The sequence below is a fragment of the Mus musculus genome, chromosome 6 (genome assembly GCF_000001635.26).
Source record: "Mus musculus strain C57BL/6J chromosome 6, GRCm38.p6 C57BL/6J".
In the NCBI taxonomy this organism is placed as follows: Eukaryota; Metazoa; Chordata; class Mammalia; order Rodentia; family Muridae; genus Mus; species Mus musculus.
The window spans coordinates 145,027,361-145,047,381 of NC_000072.6; the positions used below are offsets into that span (position 1 = coordinate 145,027,361).

The 20,021-nt window shown below is 46.4% G+C and overlaps 1 protein-coding gene across 3 annotated transcripts in view; it reads right to left on the reverse strand.

The window, feature by feature from the left end:
* The window catches only part of Bcat1 (branched chain aminotransferase 1, cytosolic), an 82,323-nt gene that overhangs the window by 33,526 nt on the left and 28,776 nt on the right, over nt 1–20,021 (reverse strand). For all 3 annotated transcript variants that reach the window (NM_007532.5, NM_001024468.3, XM_011241566.3), the window contains exons 2-5: nt 19,932–20,003; nt 12,075–12,275; nt 7,181–7,291; nt 5,423–5,542 (exon numbers count right to left, since the gene is read on the reverse strand). In NM_007532.5, coding sequence (NP_031558.3) covers nt 5,423–5,542; nt 7,181–7,291; nt 12,075–12,275; nt 19,932–20,003 — 504 coding nt within the window. The remainder of the gene's footprint in view (nt 1–5,422; nt 5,543–7,180; nt 7,292–12,074; nt 12,276–19,931; nt 20,004–20,021) is intronic.

Below are 20,021 nucleotides of genomic sequence, written 5' to 3' on the forward strand. Positions count from 1 at the left end.
TTTTCAACTTAAAGGGCCAGCAAATATCTTCAACAAAACTATAGAAGAAAACTTCCCAAACCTAAAGAAAGGCATGCCCATGAGCATACAAGGCTACAGAATTCCAAATAGACTGAACCAGAAAAGACATTCCTCCCGACAAATAATAATCAGAACAACAAATGCACTAAATAAAGAGAGAATATTAAAAGCAGTAAGGGAAAAAGGTCAAGTAACATATAAAGGCAGGCCTATCAGAATTACATCAGACTTTTCAACAGAGACTATGAAAGCCAAAAGACCCTGGACAGGTGTTATACAGAAGATGTCCCAACAGTTAAGAAGGACACATGCTCCACTATGTTCATAGCAGCCTTATTTATAATAGCCAGAAGCTGGAAAGAACCCAGATGCCCCTCAACAGAGGAATGGATACAGAAAATGTGGTACATTTACACAATGGAGTACTACTCAGCTATTAAAAAGAATGAATTTGTGAAATTCCTAGGCAAATGGTTGGACCTGGAGGGCATCATCCTGAGTGAGGCAACCCAATCACAAAAGAACTCAAATGATATGTACTCACTGGTATGTGGATATTAGCCCAGAAACTTAGAATACCCAAGATATAAGATACAATTTGCAAAACACATGAAACTCAAGAAGAATGAAGACCAAAGTGTGGACACTTTGCCCCTTCTTTGAATTGGGAACAAAACACCCATGGAAGGAGTTACAGAGACAAAGTTTGGAGCTGAGACAAAAGGATGGACCATGTAGAGACTGCCATATCCAGGGATCCATCCCATAGTCAGCCTCCAAACGCTGACACCATTGCATACACTAGCAAGATAGCGCTCTCTCTTGTGAGACTATGCCGGGGCCTAGCAAACACATAAGTGTATGCTCACAGTCAACTATTGGATGGATCACAGGGCCCCCAATGGAGGAGCTAGAGAAAGTACCCATAGAGCTAAAGGGAACTGCAACCCTATAGGTGGAACAACATTATGAACTAACCAGTACCCCGGAGATCTTGACTCTAGCTGCATATGTATCAAAAGGTGGCCTAGTTGGCCATCAGTGGAAAGAGAGGCCCATTGGACATGCAAACTATATATGCCCCAGTGCAGGGGAACTTGCCAGGGCCAAAAAGTGGGAGTGGTAGGTAGTGGGGGGGTGGTATGGGGGAATTTTGGGATAGCATTGGAAATGTAAATGAGGAAAATACCTAATAAAAAATATTAAAAGAAAAAAAAAAGAAAAGGGGTATAGAGACGGGCACAGAAGCAAGCACCTGTAATCTCAAACACTTGAGAGTCTGAGGCAGAAGAATTGCCGTTTGGTCAAGTTCAGCCTGGGCTACAAAGTGAGTTCAGGCCCATCTGGGATACAGGAGACCTTGTTCCACACAAATAACATCAAAGCCACTATATCTGAAGGTCAGCCAGCCCAGGGTTACATTGCTGACCTCCCACAGGCTTTGCTATTAAAGAATAGCTCTGTCCCCGTGGGCTCAGGTGAGGAGTCCCTGGCTACTTTTCGGGGATTCTGAAGAGCACTTCTGGGAACAGTGACTTCACACCTAGACTCACAAATGTCCCGCAGGGTGAGCAGAAAAGGACAAAGAAGGCTGGCAACTTTTCTCCACTGAGGCTTCACCTCGAGGCTAATGACACCTCAGAGAAGCCAGGCCCAGTACGGTAGGTGTGTACTGGCTGGCTTTGTGTGTCAACTTGATATAAGCTGGAGTTATCACAGAGAAAGAAAGGACACTCAATTGAGGAAATGCCTCCATGAGATCCAGCTGTAAGGCATTTCTCAATTAGTGATCAAGGGTGGGAGGGCCCATTGTGGGTGGTGCCATCCCTGGACTGGTAGTCCTGGGTTCTATAGGAAAGAAAGCTGAGGAAGCCAGGAGAAGCAAGGCAGTAAGTAACATCCCTCCATGGCCTCTGCATCAGCTCCTGCTTCCTGCCCTGTGTGAGTTACAGTCCTGACGTCCTTTAGTGATGAACAGCAATGTAGAAAGTGCAAGCTGAATAAACCCTTACCTCCCCAACTTGATTCTTGGTCATGACGTTTTGTGCAAGAATAGAAACCCTGACTAGGGCAGTAGGATGTGCAAGGTGCAGCAGTGGAAACAGGAGGATCCCAGCCTCCTCCTCCTCCTCCTCCTCCTCCTCCTCCTCCTCCTCCTCCTCCTCCTCCTCCTCCACTGCCTGCTCCCCTCCTCTTCCTCCCTCCTCCAAGTCACCATGCTAAGCTCCTGCAGTTGGGAAACAGGTCTGTGAGCAAAGCTGCCTCCTGCATTACTGACACTAAAAAGAGGCCCCACCCTCCACCGCTCAAGTCACTACCACAGAAATGAAGCTGTCAGTGACACAAATGACAGGTATTACAGCCTTTTCCACTGAGGCTTCACCTCGAGGCTAATGACACCTCAGAGAGGCCAGGCCCAGCACCGTAGGGTGTGTGAGGTTATAGCATACTGACAGGAGATGTGGTCCGAGAGCTTAACACTCAGTGTGAAAACTCAAAACGAATGCCAAGGAAAAGTCAGATCGTGAGGTTAGGACCTGAGAAACAAGGCTCGGTAAATCTAAAATCAGTCCTAAGCAGAAATGTCCACATGGTCAAGTGCACAAGAACACTGGGAAAGGGTCAAGAGGAAGAGTACACAACACAGGTCACTCTCAGACAATGTCATTCGCTCCCTGTCACAGTCGCTGGCCTGCTCCTTCCCTTCCGGTGTGATGGGACAGGCTTGGGGCAGGCTGAGTGGCTATGTGGCTTGTAAAACCCAAGGTGTGTGGGGCCTGCTCTGAGCTGCAGGGCTGCACAGTAAGAGATGGCTCATAAGACTAGGAATCTCCTCACTGCTCTGACCTTACCATTCCAACTGCTAGCTCAAGCTGGGTAGAGGAGAAAGCAAACACAAAGCCAGATGTGGGGGTGTGGGGGTGTGCTGGCAATCCCACTCGGGAAGCAGAGGCAGGAGATTACCTGTAAATTTGAAGTCGACAATCAGGGAGAGAGGCTGAGACCCTGATCCACCAAAAAAAAAAAAAAAAAAAAAAAAGATTCTGTTTCAAGCTGCCAATCCCAGAAGTGGGGAAGCTGCCCCAATAGCACTGGTATAAAAATGAGGCCAGCCTGGGCTACTGCACGGTAAATTCTAGACTAGTGTGGCTAGGCTAATGAGAACTTGTCTCCTCAGGATAAATAATAATAAGTAAGCTGTTGTGTTTTCATTCCAATACATTCCATCCAGCCCAGAAGCTCCTCAAGCAGTAAGCTAAACAACTCAAAACGGTTCTAGGGTGTCCCTGAGTCACGACCGCCACCCCAACACTCTGGCTAGAACAGGCAATAAAAGCTGAGAATCTGTCTCAGAAAAGCAAAGCTGCAAAGAAGACTTGGAGGCCACACCAGCTGCAGTGGAAGCGGAAACCAGCCGAGCCGCCTGGGAGAGATTTAGATCAACTGTGAGGCACATGGAAAGGACTGGCCAAGCTGCTGCGCTGCCTGCAGGCTGTGGCTGCTCCAGGTCCCCAGCTTTGGGAGCTGTCACCCGTGCTGGGGTGGACTTGTGACGCAGCTGTCTTTGAGTCATTTCTTCTCCAGCAAGTGACCCCTCACCCATATTCCTGTAAGGAACAATGATGAGACTCTCAGGCTCACCACGCTGGATTTTGGTGGCATGTGCTTCAAATCTGTTATGGGCTCCCTATCTGCGATGTGTTGTGGCTCCCCAGGAAGAGGTTTGTCAGCCAAATGACAAGTCCCTTACTAACTTCTATAGTTAAGACATCTCCAAAGAGGCCAGCTAACCAAGGCTGGGTGTGAGGGAGCCAGAAGACACCAGGTCAGGTGACCAAGGGCACAACACTGAGAGCAAAGACCATGGCAAGGCACGGGGGCAACAAACTACATAAAGAGAAGACATGGGTAGGAAGCCCCAAGACAGACATTACCAATCAAAGCCTGATGTGCTGTGACAGACATTACCAATCAAAGCCTGATGTGCTGTGAACAGGCACTGCAATCGATACGGAATTGATTCATCCAATGTGGACCTGTGTAATCGATACCTGGGGATACAACTTGGTGTCTCCGTGGAGAAAGTGAGCTCTTTAACATTCACATGGGTGAGGTTTAAAGGAAATAAAGAAAACTTTAAAACAGAGGAATGACCAAGTGAAGAAGCCTTTAAAACACATTTTTTAAAAAATCAAAAAACAAAAGATGCAAACAGTGACTTTAAACTACAGTTAAATACTTGAGTCAGACAGGTTACCCACACCTGTAGCCACCAACGCTTGCAAGCTGAGCAAGAATCAAGCCACAGGAGCCACGTGTGGTTACACACTTTTAATCTTAGTACTAGGAGGCAGAGGCAGAAGGACTTGGCATTCAAGGCCAGCCTGGTCTAAAGAGCAAGTACCAGGACAGCCAGGGCTACACAGAGAAATCCTGTGTTGAAAGGACCTGGGTTTCATTACAGCTCCCATAGAGTGACTCACAACCATCCATTACTACAGTTCCATAGGGTCCAATACCCTCCTCTGACATCCTAGGGCACCAAGCACATGTTTAGAATGTGTAGCATTCTACATGTAGGTGTAACGCCCATAAAATAAATGAATGTGAAAGCAATTCAATACTTGTTTCTCAACAGATGCCAATTACAGACAGAGAAGCCTTCTGCAATGGATTTATCTTATAAAGAGTGGGTCTTGTGTGATAGCTCAGTGGGTAAAGACACTTGCCAACAAGTATGGCCTATCTAGTAGCCCTAGGTTTTATTATCCAACCCTTCCCTACCAGCTCCTGATGAAGTATATTTTCAGCAATTTTTCTTCGAATGGGGGCCTTCTCTTCCTATTTTTTTTTTTAGCAGAATTGCTAAGGATTCAGGATAATAAAAATAAAACCAAGCGTTCTCTCTGACAAACTTTCTACAGCATGACCGCATCGATCTCCAAGGGTCTGTCATGAGGGAGCCACACCCCAGAACTAGCCATCAAGGGAGGTCAAAAAATTACTGGGACAGGTGTGTACAGGGAGGGGTATGTGGAAGTGTAGTGTGTGTTTGTGTGTGTGTGTGTGTTGTGTGTGTTTGTGTGCTCACGTGGTGGTAGTGGGGTGAGTGATTAAAAAAAAAATGAAAATTACCTTTGGGGCATACAAGATGACTCTGAGGATGAAGGTACTTTCTGCCAATCCAAACTACCCAAGCTCCATCCCCACAGCACACATAGTAGAAGAATCAATACCCAAGATGCAATTCTGACATCCACACACGTGGTGGCTCACACAAGCCCACTTATGTACACATAAAAATAAATTTTTTTAAAGACTTTAAATTATATATATATATATATATATATATATATATATATATATATATATATATCCCCTAAATAGAGCCAGGCCGTACCTCAGTTCCGATAAATGTGGGGCGGATGTAGAGGCTGGCAGAGGTGGAGTAGGGAACCCATTCTTGGTCGATCTGTAGAAGCTGAAGAATACACTTTAGGAGCTCCTCCTTGTCAAACATCTGAAAGGACAGAATCCCTATTGAGTTCCAGCAAAGGACAGACAGTCAGACTCCCAGATCAGAGAGCAGACAGAAGCTCAATTTTCAAAACTGTCCCCATGTTGCAGTGCCGATTGGCTCCTTCAACAGCTTTTATTCACTCTTTCCTAACATGAAACATCGTGAGAGGTACCCGGAATAAATGCTTTAAAAAAAAAAAAATCTGTGAATCCCTCTGGAAAACTATGAATTATTCATAAGGAAAAGATAAGACGTTAGATTCTCTGAGGCTTCAAGATGGCTCAGCTCAGCAGGTAAGGGGTCATGCCGCCAAGCCTGATAACCACATGATAGCGAGAAAGCCAAGTTGCTTCTGAACTCTACACTCACCTCCCTGCCCCCAAATAAATAAATGAGATTTTTGAAAAAGATGTTAGATCCCTATTGAGCATACTCCCATATCAGTTATACTTTTACACTCAAATGTAACAAGTTATGATCTTTATTTTAAAGTGGACATCTGTGGTCTCTTATCAATTATAGTTGGATTTTATGCTCAAAATCAACAAAATATTATTACTTCTATTTAAAAATTGGTATCTGTGAGCTCTTCTGTTCTCAATTATAACTGGATATTATGATTGAGTATAACAAAGCATCATGGCTTCTAATTTTAAAAAATAGATATCTACAACTTTAAGGTTTAAAACAACCTCTTACCCAGAAAACATAAAACATAAACAAACCACAAGGGAAAATAAAGATAAAATTTGCCTATTTGAAACTGAAACTCTGGCTTTTCAGATCAGGAAGCTGATGGTGAGATACCAATGAGGAATTGCAGCAGGCCATGTTCTGAACTGAACGCTGGTCACAAAGACAAGGGGACATCAGCTTATCCCAAAGGTGACAAGTGTGCTTTGTAAACTGATCAAGCAGTTTCCACTCATCCACAGGCCAGAGGGACACTTTCAGAGACGTGATGTGTTATGCAAGGTTATGCAGCACCACACACTAGCATGATCACAGTGCACTAGCATGATCACAGTGCACTAGCATGATCACACTGCACTAACATGATCACACTGCACTAGCATGATCACACTGCATTAGCATGATCACACTGCATTATTAGCATGATCACACTGCACTAACATGATCACAGTGCACTAGCGTGATCATGGAACAGGAGCATGATCTTATTGCAGAGGTGTCAGATGTGAGGATGGCTGGCTATCCAAGTAACCTGTGCCAACAACAAGTCAGGTCTTGGGGGTGCTGAGCAGAGATGAAGTTTAATCAATTCCATGACTGCATGGACCAGGAAACCGCAGATCACTTTGCTGTCCTCCTTCTGAGTGACCTTGGACAAGTGGTTTAACCTCCCTGGGCTGGGTTTTAATTTTCTTCTTCGTACAGCCGTACTAAAATGTACAATTTAAGATGCTCAGCACATTAAGGGGCTTGCCATCATCCCGTGTAGTACAGAGAACTGATTCTCAAGGTGCCCTCTGACCTCTAATTGAAGGCATCACATACATAAGTCAGCATTCACTCTCATATGGTCTGATGCAATTATTCAGCAAAGATTTTTTTTGGGGGGGGGGGGGTGTGAGAGCAGAATAACCATGAAATAGAAGGGAATGCAAATGTTCATACCGGCAGCGTGGTCCTCACAGCAGATCGGCACATTCTATCCATGTTGAGGTCCGGCCGGAACAATCGGATCTTGTTATCAACTCCCCGAAAGGCTTTCAAGCCTTCAAACAGCTGAGGAGAAGAGAAAAGTCTCAGAAGGTGACTAAGACAATCTCAGTGGTTACGTTGCTATCCTTGGCCTTAACTGGAATGGAGAGGGGAGGGGGGGGAGCAATGTGGGAACAGAAAGGGAATAGAAAGGTCCTTTCAGTACTCAACCTGATCAGCCAGCAGAACAGGGCAATCTAAGCATTCTAGCACCACTCCACCACTCCTGGTCAGAAGTTAAGTATGAATCTTGGAAGGCCAAGGAAGAGGAAGGGAAGAGGGGAGAGGGAAGGGGAGGGGGAGGGGGAGAGAGTCCACTCCTGTGGGTTGTCCTCTGACCTCCACAGGCACACCATGGTGATCTCATGCCAGCCACATACACACACACACACACACACACACACACACACACACACACACACACACACAAATGATCACATAGATGCATGCAAACATGGGACCTGAGTTCAATCCTAGAATCGACATAAATGAAAGCCAGGCATGGTAGTACATACTTGTAATCCCAACTGCCAAGACAGACAGATCCCCAGAGCTTGCTGGATGGCCTGCCTACTCGATCCCAAACCAATGAGAACAAGGTGGATGGTCCTTAAACGGCAAGCTTGCTCTCTCTCTCTCTCTCTCTCTGTGTGTGTGTGTGTGTGTGTGTTGGGGGGGAGGAGTTGAGAAGGACAGATTTCTGAGCTAAAGTTCTCTGATGAAGGAACAACTAGGCTAGAGATACCAGAGCTCTCCGTAACGGTGGAGAACAGGAATGTTGCGGATCCAGAACCCTGAATTATCTTTAATCTCCATCGCCATTAATTACCCACCTGTGCTCCTAACCTCACATTGTTCTGAGCCAGAAGCTGAAAGGACGTCATCAGACAGCAGGACTTTCTACTTGGCTACCCTGTTACCCAATGTCCCAGCACATTCCATAAATGCGTTGACTAGTAACCACTTCCACAGTAGGCTGTGTCATTCGGGGCCACGTGATCCCACGTGCCCACACCAAGGCCATTCTCTGGCTCAGTATCACACGCTTCTTACTCCCTCTGGACAAGAGCTATGTTTCTTTTACACCACACCCCTGCCTCTATGAGCAAGAAAGTACCCAGGAGAAAAAGGCTCACAAAACAGCCTGGACAAGGACACACAATGGAAAACTACCGCCTCCGAGACTCACAGAGGAACACTCGCTCCCCTTAGACCCCAGTAACCACACTCCACAGCTAGGATCTTCTCCCTGGGCAAGCAGGCAAAGAGACAAGGGACATACACCTTCTTTTCTGGATTAAATTCCCAATATGTACTTTCCCAACATGCCCCGCCCAAGCAGCGCTGTGCCACTCTGCCTCGGTAGCCCCTTCACCCTCTTTCCAACCAAGCGCTGGTCAGGGCCCACCTCACGCAGGAAGTGTGGCTATTGATGGACAAGAGCGCAGAGCTGGACCCCACAGCTCAGTGTGTGATGGAGGCGCATGCTACGAACTGAGCTGTTTCCTCGTCCCCAATCCAGTTCTCTTTTCCCCTCTAATTGAAAATAGATTCTTTCTTCTCACATGACATATGCTGATTACAGTTTCTCTCTTGTACTCCTCCCAGTTCCCTCTGACCTCACCTCCCTTTCCGTCTCTCATTAGAAAATAAACAGGTGTCTAAACAATAACATAAGAAATCACAAGATAAAACAAAAGCTAACACGTGGGACTTGGGCAAAATAAATATGAAAGAGCCCGAGAGAAGGCAAGAGAATCAGACCCACTGGTTTGCACACTCAAGAATCCCATACAAACGCTAAACCGGAAGCTAGACGATAGATGCAGGGGACCTGGGGCAGACCCGTGCGGGCCCTGTGCAAGTCCTGGGGCAGACCCGTGCAGGCTCTGTGAATGCTACCTCGGGCTCTGGGGTTCGTAGGAGCTTGCTCGATTGATATAGAGGGTCTTGTTCTTCAGGTGTCCTCCGTCTCCTCTGGCTCTCACACTTTCTGGGGGGGGGGGGGGGGGGAGGGGGGGGATGGTTCCCTGAGCCCTTGGAGGAATTAGATGGAGACATTCTATTTAAGGCAGAGTGTTCTTAGTTCTCTGAATTTCTACCCTGTGTCTGGCTGTAGGTCTCTGCATGTGTTCCCATCTGCTTCAGGAGGAAGCTGCAGGAGGAAGCTTCTGACGATGGCTGGCTCTGATCTATGAGTACAGCATTTTATTGCTGCATTTAAAAACAAACAAACAAACAAACAGTAGTATTTGACTTTACCTTAGGTCCCTAGACTGTCGGTCTCAGGTTCTTGGTCACCCAAGCAGCCCAACCTGATTCTTACTGAAGATATTTCTGGTAACTCGGTCTAGCTAATCAAACCTTATGAAGAAGCACTGTATTTTATTAGATCACTAATAATATGGAGAAGGTTGTGGCTTTACGGCAGAATGACTGTAATTTGAGGGCTATTTTTGGTTTTGCGTGTGGAACACAGAGTATTACTCACACAAGGCAAGTGTTCAGCACTAAGCTACATCCCCGTTTAATTTCTTTAAAACTGTGATTATGGCATTTGAAAGGCTGAGCCAGGAGGACTGCTATGATTTTGAAGCCAGCCTGCCACCAATAACAATAATAATAATAATAATAATATATGAAAAAGTCAAACTGAAATTTCAGTTGATATACTCCAAAACCCAACATTTTTTAATTCTTCCTAGCTCACCTCCTATAGAGGCCAGCAGGTCTCACACTGTGGCACCTGTGCAGTTGGGTGACATAGCTTCAAAAGTGAACCCCATGGTAATTCTGAGTCCTAAGTCTGAGAATCAAGGGACCTAGAGGCGCTGAGGTTACCACAGCCTTCTCTGAAGGGGAATGGTCCGTTCACCTGTCATTTGATGCAAAGAGCTTGCCATAAATATAATGCAGCAGGCCGTGTGACTAGCAGTGATCTGGGAATGAAGCTAAGAATCTTTAAGTTCAGACTGGTGTGGCAATGTGTACCTGTGACCCCAGTATCTAGAGTTCAAGGCCAGCTTCAGCTATACCACGGACTGGAAGCCAGCCTATCTTTAAAAAACAAAACCAAGGTACTAAGAAGTTATTTGATCATCTTCTAGAATAGGGGCCACCACTGGGTCTGGGGTCATACAATGCACACTGTGTTGGTAAAGAGAGACTCCAGAGGCAGGGCTGGCCCCTCCCACATCAGACCCAAATGTTTACCCCAAGTGTCCTCCAAACCTAGAGCAGGCTGGCACTCCCACTCTGTCACAGAGAGGGGAAAAAAAAAAACAAAAAAACAAAAAAAAACAGCAAAAACACTGTGTCCTTGAATCTCCACTGGGAGGCAAAACATTTCTGCAGACATTACCACTGTTTATCCCATGTTTAAAATGCCTGTGGTGGAAGTCTGAAGCCAGGAACTGGTTCAAGGGCAGATCAGTCTGCTTCCAACAGGTCTGTTTGCTCCCCAAGACCGTGTCTCCCATGCAAGTACTATCCGGGCCCTGTCCTGCTGATCTCCCCAGATCAGATTCGATCTGGAGCAATCAGGGTGGTCTAACCACAGACACCCCAAGTCCCTTCCTACTGGGTGTTGTGAGCACCCCTTTAATGATGTGACTTCATCTTCCTCTCTCAGTGGGGCTGCCTGGGTTGTCTCTCCCTGTGAACCTGAGGACATTTTGCTATTCCTTTGCTTTGTGCTTTCAGAATACCTGTCACCCATCCAAGAGAGCACACAGCCTGGTCTATGGACTGTGCAGCATAGCTCACCGCAGCCGTTGTCTGCTCTCTCCCTCCGTACCAGGCATGGCTCTACAGCGGTGGCTCTCACAACCTTTGGGTCTCAGCCACCATGTGGGTACTGAGAACTTTGCTACAGTTCTCTGCCAGATCAGCAGGTGCTCTTAATCCCCGAGCCAATGCTCCGGCCCTGAATGTGAATTTGAATGCTTCTCACTTCAGATCATTAAATGGGTGGATTCCGGGGTGTTCTGGTGGGAAATTTGAACTGTAAACACAAGTAGTGAAATGAAAATGATCTCTATAAAGTATAAGATCTCTCGAAGGCACAATCTTGGGAACCAATATTCAGAAATGAATATTTGATCCTGTTTCCTATGGCCATTTTCAGTCTCTTGGTAGGTCAGAATTTATCTCTGTGCCTTCAGTGTTCTGGGGAAAGTCATTACCCGTGAAGAAACCAGAATAAACTGAAATATAGGGCCAAGGGGATGGGACAATATTCTGCATATCTGTTTCAGTGTGTATCAACAGAGGACCAAGATGTGGAGTCTCCAAACACTCCACGGTGAAGGAGCGTGCTCAATGCCATCCCACAGGCTGGTTATAAGAAAGCAGTTAGCACAGCGCCCCATCCTGTGACCGACCCTTCACAATCACTCAAAGATCTGAGAAGTAGAGAGCACCTAATAAATTAGTAATACTCATTGCTTTAGGGTTCTTTGGGATTCTGTGGCCTAGGCTGTCCAGAAAGAAAGGCATAGTCTCGGTTAGCCTTGAACTTTCGGCCCATCCAGTCTTAGGTTACCAAGTGCTGAGATTTTCACACACACACACACACACACACACACACACACACACACACACACATATCACATTTTACTAATATCACAGATAAGCCAAGCCAACCTGCAAAACTAGCTCTGAGACTTATCGGCAATCCACTTGGCTGCAGGAGAAGTTTGAAGATGTTTATGACAACCTCCAGTTAAGACAGCAGGGCCTGTCCCCGACCCTAAAGAAGCTTGCAAGGCCAGAGAATCACGGCCCACGGGTGCTCCCAAGCACTTACTTCCACAGCGTAGTGCAAAACAGAGGCAGCGGGATGTATGGGCAAGTTTCCAAAAGGCTTAATGTGAGGTTTCTCCCATCCAGACGCAGAGGACCACTCCACCGTCAGCATGTGGTCAGTAAACGTAGCTCCAAAGACCAGCGAATCCGGGTCCGGCTTCTCTTTTAAGACAGTGGCTGGTGTGATGATGAGATCTTTGGCCTGTAGAGGAGAAAGGGAAAGTGCCTGGAGCCCACACTGCATGGGCTAGATGGTCCAAAGGTCCAATGTGAACACCATTCCTTGGTGATGACACGACCACACCCAGCACAGAATTTAACACTGGGGGTGTCTGAGGACTCGCTGCAGTTGGTGGGGTGCTTGCAGAAGCCCCGGGTTTGACCACTGAAAGACTGTGGAGGCAGGAGATTCAGAAGTTCCAACCTTGTCTAAAAAAACTGACCCAATCAAGTCTCAAATAACAACCCCAATATCATACCGTTAACACTGAGAACCAAATAGACCAAACCTGTGCTCAGAGTTCAGTCAATTGTTCAAAATCTCTGCAACAGGGCCTGACAAGGTGACAAAGCAAGTAAAGACACTTGCCACCAAACCAGCAAACCTGAGCTTGATCCTAGGACCTACATGGTGAAAGGGGAAAACCAAGACTCCACAAGTTGTCCTCTGAGCTACACCCAAGCACTGTACATGCACCTCCCTCCCCAGCACCCCACAAGCAATAAATAACTGCCATTAACAATGCAAAATAATAATAATAACCTTAGAGCCGGAGAGACAGCTCAGTGGAAAAGAGCATTTGTTGCTCTCACGGAGGACCCAAGTTCAATTCCCAGCTTCCCCATGGTGGTTCATAACCATTCTTAAATACAAAGTTCGTGGGGATCGGATGCTGTCTTTCTGACCTTCACATGCACCAAGCACGCACATGATGTATGCACACACATACGTAAAGACAAAAACACACTTTTATTTCAGAAAAATCAAACGAATTTAGAAATACATTTTTTTTTTATAAAACTCAATAATTCCTGCAATAATACGGTGGTATACGCCCGTCATCCTGGCACTCAGGAGGCTGAAGTAGAAGAAGAGACACAAATGTGAGGCCAGCCTAGGCAACAAAGTGAGTGCCAGGCCAGCCAAGGCTACACAGCAAGGCTAAGTCACAAACAAATCCCTGCAATGGCTTCGGTTGTAGTGCCATGAGAAGCAAACTTTAGGGGTGTGGGAGATGTGGTGAAATGATTCCCGATTCTCACCAGACCCCAGAGAAGCACTCCCAGAAGACACACAGCATTGCTCACAGTAGCAGGGAGCATCCTTCAGGGCACACAGCAGTGCTCACAGAAGCAGGGAGGATCTTTAAGGACCCAGCCACTGCCCGCTATGGCTGCCTCCACCTCCCCAGAGCATTCCAATCACATGTCCCCAGCTCCTCCAGATACGGAGGCTCACAGATGGGCACAGACAGCAAAGAAGTGCTCTCCTCTTTGAAGACAGACAGGCAGAGAGAGAATAGAGCCGCAGATGCAAACCCTGTCCTAGGAGGAGACAGACAGTAAACAAAAGCCCTCCTATTCAGCCGCACAAAAACAGGAAGATAGGAAACAACTGCACTCAGCTGTTCTCCACAAAGCCAGCTCGGCCGTTGTCACAAACCCAAGTCACCTCGGTTCTGATCCTTAACTTGGGAACAGCTAGAGAACAACAACAACAATAAGTAAAGTACAATATTAAAAAGAAACTGTGAAGAAGAAAGCTTTTGGTGGTATTGGGGACAGGGGGAGTCCGGCAGAGTCTCTTGTCACTCAGGCTGGCTTAAAACTCTCCAATACTAAGTCTCTGAGTGGCGCACACTAGCCAAGCACTCTGTCAGCTGTGCTACATCCCCAGCCCCCACCCACAGTTCCCGACAATAAGATAATTAGCAACGTTTAGGAAGACGCAGAACAGGTGTGTCTGTTAGATGGTCAGTGTGAGCTGAACGGTGAGACTGAATTCTAGACATATCTTAAACACGGAGAAGCCAGCAGACATCGGCTTTCTAGACTTTCATTTATTGTTGTATGTACATACACATGGTACGCATGAATGCGGGCATAGTCCGCAGCCCTGGGGAGCTCAGAGGACAACTTCTGGGATTTGGTTCTTTCCTTCCACCACAGGCACCAGGGATCAAAGATGCGCGTGTCATCAGGTTTACACGGCAATCACTTTTACCCATTAGGTCATCCATGGCCCTGATTTTCTTTCTAAACAACATCATCAATAATGTGCATGGCTCTTCAAAAGATCTGGCGAAATTTCTCATCCAGCCCCAGCTTCACTCACTCTGGCTGACTGCACACCACCCTCACTTCACTGCATTCCCAGGCTCTGCACTACTACTTCCTGACATGGAATGGACAGACAGACAGTAAACAGCAGGGCTTTCTTCTCTCCTCTCCTTACCCCTCTCTCTCCTCCAGGCAGCTGCCAAAATTTACAGCTTGCCCACCCTACTACTTCTCTCTTGAACTTTAATATAACTGTCTTCAAGCTTAAAAACAAAAACAAACACCTGAGCCTTGTTGTTACTCTTCACTCGCCATCTGAATTAGGATAATTTGAAAGTGAACTCGGGCTCTGTCTCATCAATATTGAGGGTGCCCGCTTTTCCTCGTTACTCAATATCAGCATTCTTTTGTAATTATTCTTAGCATTTTTAATTTTATTTAAGCTTTAATCACAGAGGCACTGAGGCTCAGAGAGTGTACAGAATATACAGAGACTGCCTTGCTTCCTGGACTGTGACTGCCAGCCAAGGACAGTTACCCAAGTTGGCATGGGTTATCCACAATGGATTATCCAAACCTCCCACCTAGTATTTTTGAGCTACTCTGTATCTTTAATGCCATGGATCATTAGAAACACCCATCCTTGCTCTGCAAGCAAAGGGGAGATAAAGAAATAACGAGGAAACTAGATCAAGGTGATTAATGCTCTGAAGAATTAAAGGAACTCGGAAGAAGAGGCAGGGAAGGGGACTTTGGTCTTGGCTTTGCAGAGGCCTGCCTCGTGTGTCTGAGCACACCTGAACGCAGGGAGCAAGCAGGATGTCTACAGACCTAGGAGTAATGTATTTCAGGCAGATGGACAAAGTAGGACATAGCAAAGACCCCTGCTGCAGGAAGAAGAGGAAGGAGAGAGCAGGGGTGAAAGGTCAGAGGTCTACAGCTATTGCAGTTGGGAAAGCTAGGCAAGTTATGGACCAGGATAGCCGGCTATGCCCCTATATACTAACTCTCTAAGGCCTCTGGCTATTTTGCTGAGACCACAGCCTTTGCCATCTCCTTCCCAGGAAGTAGTAGGCCATAAACTCAGGAAGCCTCTTTATTGCTCTTTGCAGGCACCTGCCTGCGGGGAGGGAGCAGGGATGCCTGGCCTGCAGAGGTGAGACTGTCCTGGATTTCCTGGCAGTTTAGTAGTTGAACAAGCAAGCCAGCTGTGGTGAGAAGATATAATTAAGAGAATCTGAGCAATGCTGAGCTTTATCCAGCTTCACCAGGCTTCCCCACCTCCATACCAGTGATTTTCCAGGCCCAGGCCCCAAGCCTCTGAGATCAACTGCAAGACAGTTCTCCGTTCGAACTCTGTCTGCCAAGGTAAAAATCACTTTCAAAACTTTGAGCAAAATGTCTCAGCCTCTGGCCCCTTGGAGGTCCTGGGCCCATTGACATGTGATCTAGCTTATAGATTTTAAATCTTCCCACAGTAGGGAGAGAGCTCAGTGAGAAAGAGTACTTGCCGTGAAAGCAAGGGGCCCCGAGTTCAAATCCACGGGTTAAGATAATCAAGGTGTCACTAATATGATTGTATACTCTGAACAGTTCACCTAAAATGCTTCCAGAGCTGAAGCTGCAGGGGCAGGGCCTACAGTGTGTAAGTCCCGGGCACAACACCCAGCAGTGCAACAAGCAGAAAAACGAAAGTGGGGCCCACCCACAGTTACCCAAGGCTAGACCAAAACTCTGAACCCTTTGCCTAAAATGCTTCTCAGAGCCTAAGCTGCAGGGGCAGGACCTACAGTGTGTAAGTCCTGGGCACAATGCCCAGCAGTGCAAGAAGCAGAAAAACGGGGCCCACCCACAGTTACCCCAGGCTAGACCGAAGCACCAGAGCTGCTTAAGGGCCAAGCTGAGACACAGAGCACATTTATATTCAACTTAGTGCTTTTCTTCTAGAGCCAAAGAGACAGCTCAGAGGCTGTTTCACAGGCAAGCTGGGTTCACTCCCAGCACCATCAAGCAGCTCAGAGACAAGCATAACTTCAGCTCCAGGGCCTTCCAGCACCTCTTCTGGCCTCTGAAGCCACTGCACTCACGGCAACATCTATACAAACTCATAAGTAGGTCAAAAAACAAGTGAAATCGGCGCTCTAATTCTAACCTTTGAATACTAGTCGAAACTCTAAATGATAAAATTTCCAGGCATTCCCTCTGTTTGTGGGAATCACGGTTATCTCCCCTGACCATTTCCCTCTAATCCAGATTTGAACATAAAGATTTCCCTCCTATATCCAGTTTTTTCAAAGTAACACAAGATCTTGTGGCCTTTATAATTTCACCAAGAAACTCTAAATTCCTTTATTTGAGACAATTTCCATAATTCTAGAGATTAAAAGTTAGGGTTTTGTTTTTTGTTTGTTTGTTTGTTTTTGTTTTTGTTTTTTTGAGACAGGGTCTTACTATATAGCCCCAGATAGCCTTGAGCTCAGAGATCCAGCAACCTCTGTCTACTGAGTGCTGGGATTAAAGGCAAGGCCTGAAGTCAAAGGAAGGTGGATGTGAGGCCTGAAGACATAGCTCAGAAGCTAAGAGCACCAGCTGCTCTTTCAGAAGACCTTGGTTCAATTCCAGCACCCATGGCAGCTCACAGTGATCTGTAACTCTGGTCCGAGGGCATCGATACCCTGTCAGGCCCATGTGGACACCAAATATGCATAGTCCATGTGGAGGGAAGCACCCATAAAGTAAAATAAATCTTTAAAAAGTCAGATGGCATGGTACACATCTCTAATCCCAGCATTTAAAAGGCTAAGGCAGGTAGATTCCTGAGTTCAAGACTAGCCGGCCAGCCTTGTCTACCTGGTGAGTTCTAGGTCAGCCAGGGCTACACAATGAGACCCCTGTCAGAAACAAAGTGGGGAAGGGGAAATCTAACTAACCAGCCTTTGTACAGCGATGCTTTCTATCATGATCATTGGAAGAAAACAGGGCAGCCTAGTAACTGAGAAATGACACAGGGCATATTAAGAACAAGTTCCTGGGCCAGCTATACGGCTCAGTGATGCTTGCCTCCAAGCCTGACGACCTAAGATCACTACGTGGATCCCACACAGTAGAAGGGCAGAACTAACCCCTAAAAGCTGTTCTGACTTGCACATGCAGGTACCTACACACATACACAAAGGAAGTAAGCCAGCACGTGCAAACATATTTTAATTTAAAAGGGGGGAACAGTTTTCTGCTTTGACACCATGATGAGGAAGCACCTGAGCACTTCGGTTCTTCTCTGCACTGGAAACGAAAGGAAACTCACTAAACTCGCTTAGTCTAAGCCCGCGGTGCGGTGCATCAGCACTGGAAGCACGGGGCTTCCCAGGGAGCTCCTGCACGCTTCTGCTCCACTGAGAGAGACTGCTCTCATCGAGTCCGTGCTTTCTCTGAGAACCTAATGAGGTCTGAAGAAGAAAATTCTACAGCTTTGAGGCCAATCAGAGGAAACTAGAATGAAGAGAGCTCGTCTCTGAGGTCCATAGGAAAAGTCTAAAGTAGTAAATACAGCTTCTTAAACAAAGGCGGTGAAAGGATCAGGAGAGCCGGCTCGCCGGAAGAGTGCAGGCAGCTCTTCCAGAGGACCAGGTTCAATTCCCTGAACAGTGAGTGTCAAGTGGCTCACCGCCATCTGTAACTACAGTGCCAGAGGACCCAGGGCATCTGGTCTCCAAGGGAACTCATTCATGTGCACGCACGCATGCACGCACGCACAAACAGAGAGAGAGAGGGGACAGAGAGGACAGAGAGGCACACTTAAAAACAAATTGTTGAGAGAAAAAAAGAGAGAGAGAGAAAATTGGCCCACAAAGAGAGTAAAGCACGCTGTACAAGCCTGACTGACAGCCTGACAGTTCTCCTTCCAGAACGCTCAAGTCTTGGTGGGAAAGGAGAGAGACAACCCCTCCAACTTACCCCTGATACCACACATGCACCAGTGGTATCAATAACAAATATACAAAAATTTTAAAATGACAATAGATTTTTTTTATTTTGAAGAATTAGATTTAAAAGGAGAGAGAGAGAGAGAGAGAGAGAGACAGAGAGAGAGAGAGAGAGAGAGAGAGAGAGAGAGAGAACTGCTTTCTTGGCCCAGCTAGCACCCTCACTTTTTTAATATGTGAGGATTGAGAACAGAATAATAAGAAGAGGATGGAGGAGAGACCAGGAAAGCAGCAGTTCCTTAGCAGATAGAAAACTGTAAGAAGCAGGGATCACGGCTAAGTGTGTGACTCAGTAATAGAGGCTCTTAGTGTGTGCAAAGGCCTGGGTTCAACAATCAGCACCATGCAAAGCCAAGCAATAAAACCTGTCATTTCTAGTCCCCAGATTATCGATACTCTCAGTCCACACCTAAAACGCAAGGAGAGTAGGTCACGCTTTACTATTGCTACGCAGAGGACGTGTACAAATTTCAATTAACAGATACACTATTTTTCACTATGAGCTCTATCTTGCACTGAATGCTTTGCATAAAACCATAAAGTCATTTCAGTTGAAATGCATACAATAATTTTTTGAGATATTGATTTATTGAATTATTGTCTTTAAAAGGTAGCAAGAGTTCAAGGCCAGCCTGTATAGTTCTAGGTCAGCCAATGTGACCCGAAATGTTTCGTTTATTAGAGCTGAGTCCTGGAGGTGCTTAAAGAACTGAGCCCCCGCTCCACTGACTGGTCACGTGACTCACACGTGACCAATGTGGGCCTCTCGGAAGTGCTACAGGAAAATTGCGTTAACACACCAGAAATCACACAGACAGAATCCACAGCACCTCACTGTAGTATATCTTACTATATTTTGGTTTAAAACAAATCGCTTTGTGAGCAGAGGGCTTATCCTGAATTCACCATTCCGCTTCGTGCTCCTAGCACTGTCCCTGAACACTGAGTGTCCCCTGTGGTTCAAAACAGACGACTCAAGTTCCAGTCCCTCTCTGAACCCTGCCAGGATGTGAGGTCACAGGGACATTCTGTACTATGGGTGACAATTGACAGTGAGTATCAGAGCCAGGAAAGTGGCAGAGCCAAGCACCCACGAAGATCTGCAAAACCCTTCAGGCTGGGGGCTGGTGGAGAAGGATGGAGGGCTGTCAAGTGCTTTAATAAGATCTCTGTCCCTCCAATAACTCCGCTGGGAAGCAGAGACCGTGCCCATACATAAACCAAACAATGCAAGGGAAAGAAATCGCAGTCTGGGACTGTAAACGTGCTCCGTGGTTTTTAAGGAGAAAAAGTACAGAGCCCTTTTCTTGGGCAAGCAGAGCGAAGGGTTAAGCTGATGCAATTTAAAAAGCAACCTCCAGTTCCTATTCATTAATTCGCTCTTTTCCGATAAAATGTCTAATTCATAAGACAAAACAAGCAGCTTGCTGTTAGGCAAATTTTGCTTTGCTGACTGGTATTAATCTCAAATGGCTTTTCCCCTGGCTGTAATTTAAAATTCAAGAACTCACTCACTTTAAATTCCCCAAACCCTAATCTCAACCTGAAATGCATTAACTAACTCAGTCACTTAACCACCCCAGCAAATGCCTTACCCTAAAAGTCTCCGCCACTTCTTCTGATCCTCTTTCTCCAGCAAACGGCGCGGAGCATCCATTACTGCAGTCCTTAAAAATAAAAATAAT